Source organism: Suricata suricatta, chromosome 17 (genome assembly GCF_006229205.1).
Source record: "Suricata suricatta isolate VVHF042 chromosome 17, meerkat_22Aug2017_6uvM2_HiC, whole genome shotgun sequence".
Lineage (NCBI taxonomy): Eukaryota > Metazoa > Chordata > Mammalia > Carnivora > Herpestidae > Suricata > Suricata suricatta.
Genome location: NC_043716.1, coordinates 1,357,100 through 1,370,437, shown reverse-complemented (window position 1 = coordinate 1,370,437; position 13,338 = coordinate 1,357,100). Strand labels below are relative to the sequence as shown.

The 13,338-nt window shown below is 62.9% G+C and overlaps 1 protein-coding gene and 1 long non-coding RNA gene across 11 annotated transcripts in view; one reads left to right on the top strand and one right to left on the bottom strand.

Moving 5' to 3' along the window:
• The first annotated feature begins 95 nt into the window (after positions 1-95).
• Positions 96-5,638, top strand: LOC115282486. The gene is made up of 2 exons (XR_003904654.1): positions 96-2,592; positions 3,091-5,638. It is a non-coding gene; the product is annotated as an uncharacterized LOC115282486 (long non-coding RNA).
• Positions 96-13,338, bottom strand: part of CAMTA2 (calmodulin binding transcription activator 2) — a 13,447-nt gene continuing 204 nt past the window's right edge. The window contains exons 2-23 of one of the 10 annotated variants that reach the window (XM_029928428.1): positions 12,319-12,413; positions 12,052-12,155; positions 10,876-10,943; positions 10,663-10,798; positions 10,126-10,212; positions 9,813-9,966; positions 9,398-9,532; positions 7,994-8,928; positions 7,301-7,427; positions 6,026-6,160; positions 4,365-4,480; positions 3,696-3,880; positions 3,329-3,407; positions 3,021-3,243; positions 2,573-2,877; positions 1,524-1,720; positions 1,137-1,320; positions 960-1,031; positions 824-844; positions 492-661; positions 320-397; positions 96-241 (exon numbers count right to left, since the gene is read on the bottom strand). In XM_029928428.1, the coding sequence (XP_029784288.1) occupies positions 178-241; positions 320-397; positions 492-661; positions 824-844; positions 960-1,031; positions 1,137-1,320; positions 1,524-1,720; positions 2,573-2,877; positions 3,021-3,243; positions 3,329-3,407; positions 3,696-3,880; positions 4,365-4,480; positions 6,026-6,160; positions 7,301-7,427; positions 7,994-8,928; positions 9,398-9,532; positions 9,813-9,966; positions 10,126-10,212; positions 10,663-10,798; positions 10,876-10,943; positions 12,052-12,155; positions 12,319-12,349 (3,606 nt within the window). In that variant the 5' untranslated portion in view covers positions 12,350-12,413 and the 3' untranslated portion in view covers positions 96-177. The remainder of the gene's footprint in view (positions 242-319; positions 398-491; positions 662-823; positions 845-959; positions 1,032-1,136; positions 1,321-1,523; positions 1,721-2,572; positions 2,878-3,020; positions 3,244-3,328; positions 3,408-3,695; positions 3,881-4,364; positions 4,481-6,025; positions 6,161-7,300; positions 7,428-7,993; positions 8,929-9,397; positions 9,533-9,812; positions 9,967-10,125; positions 10,213-10,662; positions 10,799-10,875; positions 10,944-12,051; positions 12,156-12,318; positions 12,414-13,338) is intronic. The other 9 variants (XM_029928429.1, XM_029928430.1, XM_029928431.1 and 6 more) reach the window with 9 other exon arrangements.

Below are 13,338 nucleotides of genomic sequence, written 5' to 3'. Positions count from 1 at the left end.
GAGAGACCGGGCACGCCCCTGCGGGGAGAGGCGGAGCCGGCCGGGGAGCCCCGGGAGGGGGCTCCGGCCGCTGCGAGCGGGACAGCGGCCGACGGGGGCTCCCCTCCCGCGAGGACCTGACCCGGGTTAAGACTGCCAGAAGCGGCCCCCGGGGCGGCGAGGAAGGCAGCGCGTCAGTCAGGTGGCCAGGCCGGGCTGGGGGAGCCCCTCCAGCTCCCGGTTCTGCTTCAGTTCCCTCATCCTGCAGGGAGACGGGGAAGGGGTCAAGACGCCAGCCGATGGGAACGGGGGCGGTGGGGGTGGCCCAGGACGCGGGTACCTGTGCCGGCAGCGCCGCAGGAATCTCATGATTTTCCGGGCTGCCTGGTCCTGCTTCTTGGTGAGAAAGGAGCCCCTGCTGGAAGGAAGGAGCGATGAGCAGACGAGGCCCGCGGCGTCCCCGGACCTCCCCGGACCCTGGCAGGGGAAGGCGGGGAGGGGCCTGCGCGGACCTGGCGCGGGCGGGCAGGCTGCCCGCGGGCCGGCGGCGGTAGGAGCGGTAGTGCTGCTGGATGAGCACGGCCGCCCGACGGCTCTGCTGAAACCGCTTCTGCTCGTAGTAGCTCCGGAACTTGCTCTGGATCAGGATGGCCGCCTGGGTCATCTTTTTGTATAGCGCAAACTGCGGGGAGGGAGCGGGGACAGGGGCTGAAGTGGGGTGACAAGAGCCCCAGCGCCCTGAGGGTCACCCCCGAGTTCAGCAAGTGCCAGTCACTAATCCACACGCTCGTGGAGAGGCCGCCTCGCTTCGGACAAGCGCACACCCAGACCTCATGCCTAATACCTTGAGCGCGATCCAGGTCAGCTTGTGGAGAGAGAAGGGGGTTAGGACCCCAGAAGCACTCGGGGTGCTCGGGGCGCTGTGGTGGGGCTGCCTGCGTGGCGGTGGGAGGGGTGCTTTCAGGGGACAAAGTGCTCACCTGTTTGTACTTCCGGTAGCAGCGCTGGATCACTGCAGCTGCCACCTCCTGCTGCTCCTTCAGCCTCCGGCCCTGTGAGATCAAAGTCTCAGGCCTCCAGCCTGGAGCCCACGGGGCCCCCTGACTCTGGCTGCTGGCTGCTGTGATTCATCTCCCAGGACCCCCCAGGCCTCTGACCTTGTACTTCCGGAAGGCCGTTTGGATGACGCGAGCCGCCTCGTACAGCTCCCGCTGCTCATGATCGGACAGCGTCAGCAGGGCAAAGTCACTCTCCATTTTGCCGCTGGCAGAAGCCGACAGAAACTCTGCCCAGGAAGGGGCAGGAGGGACGGCCAGGCGACCACGCTCAAAGGGCAGTTCGCTACAGGGACAGAGAGAGGTGTGTCGGGGCACTGGGGCCCACCGTGAAGCGTGTCCCCCCGCAGAGCCTGCGGAGGGGCTCGAAAGCTCCTCACCCAGCACCGGCCCAGGCCTGGGCCAGCACAGAGTCCTGGCTCCGGACAAGGACCTTCCCGCTCCTGGCTCGCCTTGACGAATTTGGACACGCTGTCCTGAGCTGGTCACCTGGGTGGGGCTGAGCTGGGGAAATGGTCCACGTTCTCCAGGTAGCTGGCCAGCCAGGACATGGTCTCACTGAGCCCCAGGGCCCCTGTCCGCTCCCTCATTGGCGCCCCGGCCTCCGGCAGCACCGAGAAGTCCTCTCGTTTAATCCGCTCCGGTGTGGCTTCGATGATCTGCTTGGCCAGGGAGATCATGTCCACCTGCAGCGAGAGAGGCTGGGTGAGTAGGGAGCCACTCCAGCCACCAGATGTCAGCTACCAAAGCTATCGCCATTGTCCCCTCGCTGTCTTGTCGCTCCCCTCACCACCGGACAAAGCTCGGGACCTAATGTTCTCTGTTTTGAGATGTCGTGAAAAATGGGACAGGAATGACCCCCTCCCAACAGGCTTGCCCTTCCAGGCTGACTGCCCCCTGGACCCCTGCCCCATGCCCACGGACCAGCACGTGGTCCCCACAGGTTCGGCCCTGCCTATAGCCCCCAGCCCCAAGCTTGGTGCCTGCCACCTACCAGACACCCGCCGGACAGCTCCAGCCTCGGAGCCGGCATGTTGCTGACTTTGTGTAAGTGTTTAGTGCTTCTGGTGCTAATGACCCAGTTAGTCCACTGGCCTCCGACGAGGGTACCCCCCGAGGTTTTAGCAGAGGAGTGTGCTGCTAGGCTCGAAGATTCACTCCTGCTTCAAGACTTGCTTCAGTTTTACCCTGTGCAAACCTCCCTCCCTCCCTAGACCGCTCCCAGACTCCCTGGCTTGTCAGCCTCTGCTCCACACAGTGCCCACTTCCCTTCATTAGGCTGGTTCCCCAGAAACCTCAGCTCTCTGGGGGCCAGCAGGTAACCCCTCCGCCAGCTCCAGCCAAGGCTGTGCTCTAGAATTTTCGACTTCTGATGCCTCATGACTTTTGGAGTCACAAGCGTACACGGCCCCTTCCTCCCAAACCGAAGCCGGACTCCGATTCTGCCTCAGGATGATCAGTATCCGCACAGCCCTGCACCCCCACCCTGCACAGCTTCTAGCCTTTACAATTTGTCAGCACGAGCAGGATCGGTATACCGGGATCACGTCCACGGCCGGTGGGTCTTCTGCTTCCTCGGGAGCGGCCCCCACTTCGGGGGCTGGTGGGAGAGGAGGCGGTGAGGGTGCTGGCCCTTGGGGGTTGGTGGCTTCACAGTCCATGAGGAATAGGGGGGTGTCAGGGGCCCCAGCGGAGAGCTGGCCCGGGACAGCCTCTTCCATCGGCATCTCCGAGGCCGGCAGAGGAGCTGGGGGAGGACTGCCATCCAGGGCGCTCGAGTAGGCTGATGTGACGGAGAACGTGCCGTCCGACAGCTCCGAGGGCGAGGAGACCCCGCTCAGGCCTTCGAGGACAGGAGAGGCAAGGGCAGCAGGTGCTCTGGGTGCCGTCTCAGACTGCTCTTCCTGCTCCTCTCTCCCGTCCTCCCCCGCTTCGCCCTCGCTGTCTCCCACCACAGCCTCCTCTGAGGTTGGGGGCGACCCTCACCAGTGTCTGGGCTGGAGGAGGGGGGCGACAGGGCAAGTGGGGGCTCCACCGAAGCTTCCTGTCTCTGCAGTTCTTCCAGGCAGCGGGCGAGGCGCACGTGGCCCCGGGACTGCGCCACGGACAGGGGCAGGCGGCCCAGAGAGTCAGGGATGCCCAGCGCCTGTCTGTTCCAGCGGAAGAGGAGCACAGCGGCCTCCAGGTGTCCCAGAGCACAGGCCCACATCTGAGGCGGGGAGCATGGACATGAGGCCCGGGCTGCCCATTCCCAGCCTCACCTGCCCCTTCCCTGTGACCCCCCGCATGCTCACCAGGGGGGTGCAAGAGAAGTGGTCCACGTTGAGTGGGTCAGCCTCTTGCTCTAAGTCCAGGCTCCCTGTCCCCACGCTCCTGGAGGGTTTGGGACAGGGACAGGAGCCCAGTCAGGGTAAAAGCAGGCAAAGCAGGAGCATCAGGATCAAGGGGATGGGGTGGGGGAGGCGGGGGGACAAGCTGTCTAGAAGCACTAAGATCTGTGCAGCAAGCAGTCGGAAACACATGACGTGAGGGGGTGGAAAGTCTATCCCGAGTGCAAATCCTCTTCCTGCCCCCTTCCCTCCTGGCAGGACCCCGGGTCCTCCGGCTCCTCCTCCAGCCCCTGGCATTTCTGTCCCAGCCCCCTCTGCACAGCCTGCTCACCGCCACTGGCTCAGGGTCTCGATGAGGCGGGCGTAGCCCTGGGCAGCAGCCAGGTGCAGGAGGCTCATGCCCCGGAAGGGGCTCCCGTGCGCCAGACGTCCGGCGCCCCTCCAGGTAGAGCGAGGGATCATGCTCTCTACCAAAACCACCACTCGGGCCTCAAACCCGGGCCCCTGGCCTTCGTCCTGCGGCACAGACACCCTCCTGTAGGGACCCAAGCATCGGGCCCCCTGGCTCGGGAGGGCCCCGGCCGCCCACCTGTCCTCTCCACTTCTTGTCCCACCCTCCCCACACCAGCTCTCCGCCACCCAGAGCTCTCGGGGCCATCGTGCTGCTCGCTCCAGGTCGTGGGTGTCCCCCACCCCAGCCAGCTTCCTCGGGCTCCAAACGGCTCCAAACGGCTTCTCCGTCTCAGAGCCCAGAGTCCTCTCCCCGTCCGCTTCCTCAGAGACTCGGGCTCCCATTCTCTTGGTCCCCTCCCCCACCCCCTTCAGATCAGAAATAGTCCAAAGCCCGTCATGCCAAGAGGGTGCCCAGAATAGCCGCTTCTGCCCTGTAGTGGAGCTGGAGCGGGGTGACGTCAGGGGGGAGGAGGCTGGGGACGGGAGAGCCCCACACCGCAGCCATCTTCTCCAGGAAGACCCCCGAGCTCCTTCCTCGCGCAGGTACCTGAATCGGAGGCACAGCAGGACCACGGCAGGGAGCCTGCCCGGCTGCTGCCATGTCGGCCATCCGCTTCTCCATCTGCTCCAGGCGCTCCAGAATGGACATCCGGAACTGGCTGTCTGAGGGGGAAGAGGTACGGGAGGCTGAGCGGCGGCCAGCGTCCGGGCGTGCCCTGAACGCCACAGCTGGACCTGGCCCAGGGTCCCCGTTCTTTCCTCTCCCCCAGAACAGCACCCCTTTGCCCTCACCCTAAATACGGCCCATCAGGACGCAGGCCTTAACCTGGGGCTTTTAACGCTCTGCACCGACCTAGGACCAGACTCTGGGACCAGAACTGTGTCCTTCGAGACACAGACATGGGAGGAATTCCCCAGCCGCTGGAGGCCTGAGCTGGCCCCAGCCTTCCAGATACACTACTCCGTCAGCTCGCCTGGCCCCAGACGCTACCTCTGTCCCCCAGGCCGGAGCTGAAGGACACCAGGGCCCCTCTTCTCTCCTGTCCACTGCCCAGCAGAGCGTGGGGGCTGTGATTTAAAAAGCACCACCCCCTCCTCCTGGGCCCCCGCAGCTGTCCACAAAGAGGGTGGCAGGACTGGAAGGTGACAGAGACGGATGGCCACGTCCATTCCTCCTCTTCCTCCCCCACCCTATGCACAAAAGCGCACACACCCCAAGCTATATCTGTCCCCTCCTGAGATCACCCAAGGACAAGGAGGGGAAGCGGGAAGGGATCAGGGCCGTGGGAAAACTGGCTCAGAGACACAGTGGAGGTCGTGGAGGTCCTGCCTGAGACGCCTGGACAGAAGCGGGATGAAGGAAGAGGTGTTGAGGGGAAGAGTGGAGAATGAGCAGAAAGACAACAGGGGAAAAGGGTAAGCCAGGTGAAGGAGAGGAGAGGAAGGGCAGGAGAGCGGAGGGGTGCACCAAACAGCAACAAGGAAGGGAAGACGAGGGGCAAGTCAGGACACTGGTCCAAGGAGCAGGGGGAGGGTGGAGGCCACACAGGCCACGGAGCAGCCAGGTGAGCAGGGTGGCCTGTGGGGGGACCACCCCCATGAGGGAGGCAGATGGGGGTTGGGAGCGAGGGCGCAGAGGGAAGGAAGTCTGGGTGTGGGAGCAGGGGCAACAGCAAGACCAGAGAAGCAGGTGCTGTGGGGAAAGAGCTGGAAGCCACAGGGATGATCAGTAAAGGAGCACACGTGGTCCTAGACAGATATACATGCGTGTGGGTGTGCGTCTCTGCGTAAGAAAGTGTATTAAAGGCGAGTATCACTGAGTACAGTGCTGCAGGTGATTTTCATTTTCTAGCACATGCTTTTCTGTTATTCCTGACTTTCTTACAGCAAACACCTATCTGCACAGCTAGAGGGGAAAACCGTAAGACCTAAGTACACGTATAGGTACACGCGTACACTTGGGTACGCCCTGCGTCCCGTTGTCCCTGCTCCCACCTCCTGGCCTTGCCTGCTGAGCGCCCATCTTTGGGACAGAGACGGCTCCAGGTTTCTGGGGAAGAGGAGGTGGGGGGCAAAGGCTGCTGCACTGGGGAATGACCAGTGAGCAGGAGCCAGGGAAAGGGTGGCCACCCAAGGCCTGAGGGGTCTTGGAGCAGGTCCTCCTCAAAGGCTGTGGGACCCAACGGGGTCACAGGGATAAGTACTCACCGTCCAGTGACAACCAGTCAAGCTGAGTACTCGGCAGTGACAGGAATCTGCGGGCTCGATACTCAAAGAGCACAGAGGCAGAAAGGGGCCCCTCCCGGCCCGCCACCTGCAAAGACACCAGCCCCACCTCGTGGGCTGGGGAGGACAGGGTCAGCAAGACGGCCCTCTCCCTGGCTCCTCCTCTGGCCCCCGGGTGAGGGCCACACACCATTTCGTAGCTGGCTCCCCTCCACCTGTGCTGTAGGCCAAGAGGCCCCTAGCTTAAGTGGCTTTGGTCCTGATGGGGAAGGGACTCCGTTCATTCAAGAATTTAAAACCTACTATGGGCCAGAGACATCTGAGATTGCTGGATCTGGGCTTCAGACGTTCCTTATTCAGCACCAAGGCCTGGAAGCTGGGGGTCAAGAGACACCTACACTTATAAAGAAGTCTGATTCCCCAAGGTCAGGGTCCAGAGGTCGTGAGCCCATTACGAGGCCAGGGGGAAAGAAATACCTGCACACCAGCAGTGTCTAATGAGCACTGGGTCCCAGGCTCTCTGCGTCTGTGGCCTCAAGAATGAGACCGCCGGGCCCTGGTCCCAAGACTAGAGGCCAAAACCGTTCCTGATGCCCAGCTTCTCTGAGCTCCCCTTTCCTTCCGTGCCCCGCGGACCCAGGCTGTTGTGTGGGGGGATTGCAGAGATGGCAAGCCTGCCATCCTGCCACTCCGGTGGCCCGTGAGGCCCCAGTAACGCTGTTGGGTGCATGGTAAGGAGGCGAGGAGGTGGCAGGTCACCTCAGTGGAGACGCTAAGCCACATGTGGCTACTGAACACTTAAAATGTGGTTAGTGAGAGTCAGGAGCCGAACTTCATGTTGTAGCTGATGGCTATTGTGCTGGACAGCCCAGGTCTAAAAGGCAATGTCCTTCAGTCCATGTCTCCCCTCCCATGCTCCCAAGAGCTTCCTGGATTGGAACCAGAGATGGCCTTAACCAAGCCAAAGTCCTGCATGGACACTGGAGGCCCGTCAGGTCATGTCTGACCTTACAGGAGGGGAGGCCATGGACCCAAGAAAGGAGCGGTCTTACCCAAGGTCACCAGTGAGCTGAAAACTAGATTCCTTAGACCAGAGCCTAGACCTTCTGACACATAAGCCTGGGCACATCTGCCCATTGCAGGGACACAGGCTCCGCCTTAAGACCCCACAGAGTCATTCCTAGCGCTTCCTGGAACCTAACTGCCCATATGCTAGCCTGCTGTCCTCAGTCCCCATGCTGTCGCCGGTCCCCATACCAGGACAGTAGCAGCGCAAGACACCAGGCTGGACGAGTGAGCCCGGCACCGCGATGTGATCGAAGACACAGGAATAATGCTCAGCGGCCTCTGTCCAGGGACCTGTGATGAGCACCTTGACCCCACCCTGCAGAGAGAAGGCCGGAAGCTGTGTGAGCAGAACCCTGTGGGGTGCTCGCCCACACACTCATGTATCAGCTTAGAGCCCGAGGGCACGCGTGCTGCAGGGCGGGCCCTGTGCGAGATTCTGGGTACACAGACTGGGCGGGTCGCAGCCTGGTGGGGTCAGCTAGCCTGTCCTTCCTCCCAAGGCTCCTGCCCAGAATGGGGAACCCACCGCTTCCCTCGCCTGAGGCTCCCACGGTCCTTCCTCTCCCGGGGCAGCCGAGTGAGCAGAACTTCGCCTCCGCTGAAGGCAGACCCTCAGCTTCCTACAGTCTGCTGTCACACCCTGGCCGGGTTCTCTCCAGGCCGGGCTGCCCTAGTGCCCTGCCCTGACAGTCACAAGAGCACAAGGTCCCCCAAGAACCTGGGGAACCCGCACAACTCCACCTAGCCCACAGGGAGGAAGAGAGGAGGGAGGGCCAACCAGGGCGACAGTGAAAATAGGGGAGGGGATGACAAGCAAGCGGCCAAGCAAACAGAGGGAAAGCAGATGGCAGCGCGGGCAGGGGCGGGAGGCCTGAGGCTCACCTCCGGGTAGGACCACTCTGGGGAGAAGTCCGTGATGCTGCTGAGAGCTGGAGAGAGTGGGGCGGCTGGGGCAGGGGCGCCTGAAGCCTCATCACTGATGAGCTCTCCCATGAGGTCGGGGAATGATGAAAGACCAAAGGGCTCCAGTTCGCTGGCCCCAGCAGCTCCTCCAAACAAGGCCTCCCCTCTGCTTCCCCTGCCCGCTGGCTCCAATGGGGCAGGTGAGGGCGAGGGGGATGGAGGGGGAGAAGGTGCGGGTGGGGCAGCGCCCTGGGCCTTGAGTTCCTCCCCAGTGCCATCGTCTTGAATGAAGAAGCCGTTTCCTCTTCTCCCACCTGCTCCTGGCAGTGGGGGGGGACCCCGAGTAGCCGCCTGGGGCTCCAGGGCAGCAGCAGGCTCGAGGGCAGGGCAGGGGGTGTGGGCAGCCTCTGCCTCGGGGAAGTCCGGGCTCACCCCCTGGCCCCCTCCATATGTCTGGCCCCTCTGGGGGCTGTTGAGAAAACGATCAGGGTCGAAAGCGGGGCTGGGAGGGGCTGGTGGGGCAGGGGGCTCGGATCCTACAACCACAGCCAAGCTCACAGAAGGCCTGGGGCCAGTCTGAGGGGCCAAGTGCCTGGTGGGCGTCAAGCCCCCAGCACGCTGCTCCAGTCCCGTCAGGAGGAGGATTGCAGTGCCCCCTCGGGAGGATCCCCCTCGGGAGGTGGGCGGGCTGGGCCTGATCTCTAGGGGTTCCGCAAAGCCTGAGGAAGCAGAGGAAGAGGAGGAAGGGGAAGTATGTGTCTTGGGGACCTCTTGGGGAAGAGGAGTGATCAGCGGAGGAGGCTCAGGGGGGTGGGGGTGGGGGACAGAGGTCAGGGTTAAAGCTCGGGGCTCCACTTTGGGAGAGATGATGCGGTGTTTCGTGCTGCTGCATTTGTGGGTGAGGCTCCCGGAACCTGCAGTGGGAAAGGGCGGGAGGAGAAAATGGAATGGACGCATCACTCTCCACCTTACCCGCAGTCTCCAGGAATTTCCTGACTCTGTGGGTGTAGGAGATGTAATACCGACTGTGGCCACTGGGAGGCAGAAGCAGTTCCCCTTCCCCCCAAATTAACAGGACTGCAGGAGTGCGGGAGAAGAGCAGCTGAGGGACACGGATAAAGGCACAGAAAAAAGACGAGAGAACAGAACCGAGGCGGTACCAACTAGGCGTCAGCGGTCGGGCCGCCCTGAGCCGCTAAGGGTAGGAGACAGAGAAGGAGCCAGCGTGCACCCGGATGGGAAGGCCTCTGCTCCTGCGGCCCAGCTTTCCGGGAGATGCAAAACACATGCAAATCCGCAGGCAAACCCTGGCCGAACAGAGACCCTGAGGCTGAGGAGGCACAGCGCGGCTAGGGTGGGAGACCTAGGCCTGGGGTCACTAACCGAGGCCCCCACTGCAGAGGCAGGCGTGGGTTCGGGGTGCGGGCTTGGTCGGGTGGGTGTCCAGGATCTGCTGCACCAGCTGCTCCACAGAGAACTCCTCTGTGCCGTTCCCACAGCTCCACTTGATGCCGTGAACTGTTGGGGGGGGTGGACAGGGTGCTATGGCACTCGCACAGTCCCCAGAGCGCCCCACCGGCTTCTCCAACCACCTGACATGCTCTGAGGACCCCGGCCAGCTGCCTCAAAACAGCTCACACGTTCCCGGACCTCTCCGCGTTCCCGGACCTCAGGACATGGCGGGAGTCCTGGTGTCCCACTGGAAAAGCACTCCCCACCCCGTGCTCCTGGGTGTAGAGGCCCCATCTACACACCCCGAGCAGCCCCAGCAGCCCCCCGCGGTCCCCCGCGGCCTTACACATGGGCTTCAGCTGCCCCAGAAGCTCCTCCCGGGGCCACTTGAGCCACTCTCGACGGTCGCTGCTGATGGAGCAAAACATGGGACCGCAGCCCTTCCCACAGTCCTCCAGGGCCGGGACGTTCAGGTAGTGCACAAGGACGATGTCGGGGTTCTGCGGGCACGAGGCACACACAGCGCCGTGGGGTCCCTCGGCTCCCTAGTCCTCGCCTTCTTCCCTGGGGTCCCAGCCTCACCCCCAAGGTGTGGCTTTCTCCATCCCCTGCCCACCCCTTCCCAGGCCCGGGTCCCCCGGCAGCCCCCAGCTCCTCACCTGGAGCAGCCAGTAGCAGCGCCGATGGAATGTGGGGACGATGGAGGAGTGAACATAGCAGCCATAGAGACACTGCCAGGAGACAGGCTGGGGTGGGGGGAGGGCTAGTCTGCTCCCCGACTCCTCCTCTGTTCAGTCCCTTCGCAGGAATCCCAACCTTTCCAGCAGCCTCTCTTCCCTCGGCCCACCCCCCACCCCTGGGGGCTCCCCATGCACCTTCCCAGGCCTCCAGCCATCCCAGTGAGGCCCAGCTGGAGGCGGGGCAGGGGCTCTGGAGGTCAGGAGGAGGGAGAGAGCGCAGCTGAGGAGCCCAGACTAGTGCTCGGTGGCTCAGGACATGGATGCCCGAGAGAATCCAAGAAAAGCTAGGGGCGCCAGCGCCCTCTCAGGAACCTAGGCCCAGAGGGAAAGCTGCTCCGGAAGGCAGCCGCGCCAGGAGAGTGAGAAGGGAAGGGGGGAGGCAGGGCCGGGGACACAGGGCAGGGCCCCAGCAGGGCGGGGACGGGGCAGAGGACAGACGGCTGGTGCCCGGCTTACCTCCATGCCCTGGACTTTCAGCTTCATGTGGTCCTCGCGGGTGGTCTTCCCGTCCTTGCGCTTCTTCCAGAGGTAACCATCTTTCCGGTACTTGACCTTCTTGCGGTTGTAGAGGATGATGGAGCCGTTCTGAGGCCTGGGGAGAGACGGGCTGGCCCCGAGTCCCGCGCACAGGACCTGGGGCCCCGCCGCTCCCCACCTCACAGACCTCACCTTGTCTTTGGGGCACAGGATAGCCACTCGTCATGCTTCTCAAAGGTGATCAAATAGGATGCGATCTCCTGTGGGACAGGGGGCGCTCAGCTGTGGGTCCCCTTCGCAGGGTCTGAGCCCGGCCTTCTGCTCATGGCCCTTGGCCCCACTCTCTGCTGAGCGCCGGTGGCCAGGTCTGCTCTGAGCCAGAGCCACTGCCTCCTAAGAATCGCGGTTCCATCTCAGACAAGAGTCTAACTCTAACCTCTCCTTCCCTCCTCTCGACTGGGGCCTTTACCTTGGGGTCCAGCCTCATCTCTTCATCACCAGCGCATTGTGCTGCTCTGTTAGTTCACTCCTTCTAAATTCCATCTTCGTGCCATTTCCTGACTCAAGAAAGCTCAGGGGCTCGATACCGCCAGGAATTCCGGATTCCTCAGCCCCGCTCCATGGTTCTCTCAGACCAGGGATCGAATCTCCGCTCCCCGTTTACCTATATTCCACCTACCATTCCTACCAGGCCAGTCCATCAATTCTTCTCTGAAGATGCCCTGATCGGTCAGTGCCCGTGTGTAGGAGTCCTACATGCCTGACATGCCTGGACATCCTAGCCATCTATAGAGCAAAGCCCTACCCGAATCTCCGAGAAGCCCTGCTCACTGCCCTTGCCCTTCCTGCACCCTTAACAACGCCACCCACATACATCCTTTCACTGATAATCGTCATCTAATGAATCAATCAAATCAGTGATGACCGCACAACGAGAGCACACAAGGTATTGGCATTCGGAGTACAGAAGGTGTGTGACACAGGAGCCGTGCCTCCAGAAGGATCCAACGTCGGTGGGTTTAAGAGCAGAGGGTCTTTGGTCAAACAAACTGCACAGTTTCCTCCTCTCCTGCACGGGGATGAGGACAGTGTCCGCCCCAGGGGGTCGTTTGAGAACTGAATGAGATAAGGCAGGTCAAGTGCTCAGCACAGTGCTAGGTTTGTAAGAAAGACCTTGTAGGTGGTAGCTGTTATTTTTACCCAGGTGGATGTGGTCAGAAGTGAGCTCCTACGAGATACGGGTCTTTCCACCTCCTCTGTGACTGGGAAAGAGCTTAGAGCGATATGGTGCACTGAGGGGCGTGGTCACGCAGGAAGACCCCGCTGGCCCTCCTCCAGGCCCTCCTCCCCCAGGGCGCCCTGGAGAACCTCATTTGTGTTCCAGCGAAGCCGCTCAGGAGGCAGCAGTGGACAGCGAGGAAGACACTCCAGCAGCTTCTTGGGGAGAAAGATCTTTAGGTGGTGGCTGTTCTCTGGAGGGAAGCAGAAGGGAGGGCTTAGGGCACAGCCCCTGCCACCTCTGTGGCAGCCCAGGGCACGAGGGCCGAATCCAAAGCGCTAGGAGCATCTGGAACAGGAAGAGGAGAGCAGGGAACCAGGAACCAAGAACCGAGGGTCACCACAGACTGTACTCACCAGCAACCTCGGTGGTGTCCTTGGTATTCATGGTGAGGGCTCCAGGGGGCAAGGTCACCCCCGGCCTCTCAGGCCGGGGGGAGGGGGAGTCTGTGCTGGGAAGGCAGAGAACAAGGTCACAGGCAGAAGGCCCACACTGACCCCGGATGAGGAGAACAAGGCCAGAGAGGGCTGCGGAGCTGGGGTGCGGTGCCCCGGGAAGGTGAGGAGGCGAGGGGAAGCCGCTGGACGAGATGGGAGAGCAGAGTGGGGAACGGGCAGAGGGGGGACTCCAGACTCGGTGCTAGGAACCAGCGGGAGTGGGGGGACACCCCCTCCGAGACAGAATCATCAGGAAGAGACAAGTGGGGTGGGGGAGGGGAGGGGGCTGGAGGAGTGGCGCTGCAGAGTCCCCAGAGTATGTGCGCTCACGTGTGTTGGGGGGGGGTGTTTGGTGGAGTCAGGGCCTGGGGGTGGGACTCCGGGCACCCAGTCCTTGGAGGACGGTTTGGCAGAGGACAGTCTGGACGCTGGGGGGAGGGCGGGAGATCTAAGTCCGCTGGAGAGCTAGGCCTTACAAGACACACCCTGAGTTCCTTCTCGACTTGATATTTGCAAGGGCAGAGCAGACGACAGAGCCTAACCTACGCCCTCTCCTCCAGGTTGGTCAAGGCCTGGGAGGATCTGGGCCGGGTACCCAGACACCAGCTTCCCTCCCTCAGGTCGACCCATCCTCCACTCTGAGGCCGACGGCCCTCCCCACCCCTCCCCCACCAGCTCTCTCCCCAAACGCCTCTGCTTGCCCCCGGCCTCCAGGCCCGCCGTACCCCATCTACCACTCAGGCTCCAGCCTGGGTCCCCACCCTCCCGAGGGCACAGACGGAAGCGGGAGGATGCTCTCAGCGCGGGCTCGGGGCTGCGCGCTCCGCCAGGTGTCCGGGGCGGAGAGGGGAGGCGGCCGGTCCGCGCCGGCGGAGCGCCGGGCAGCCGGGTCGGGGTAAGGACTCCGCCCCAGGGCGCAGGTGCGCAGTCCGGGCCAGG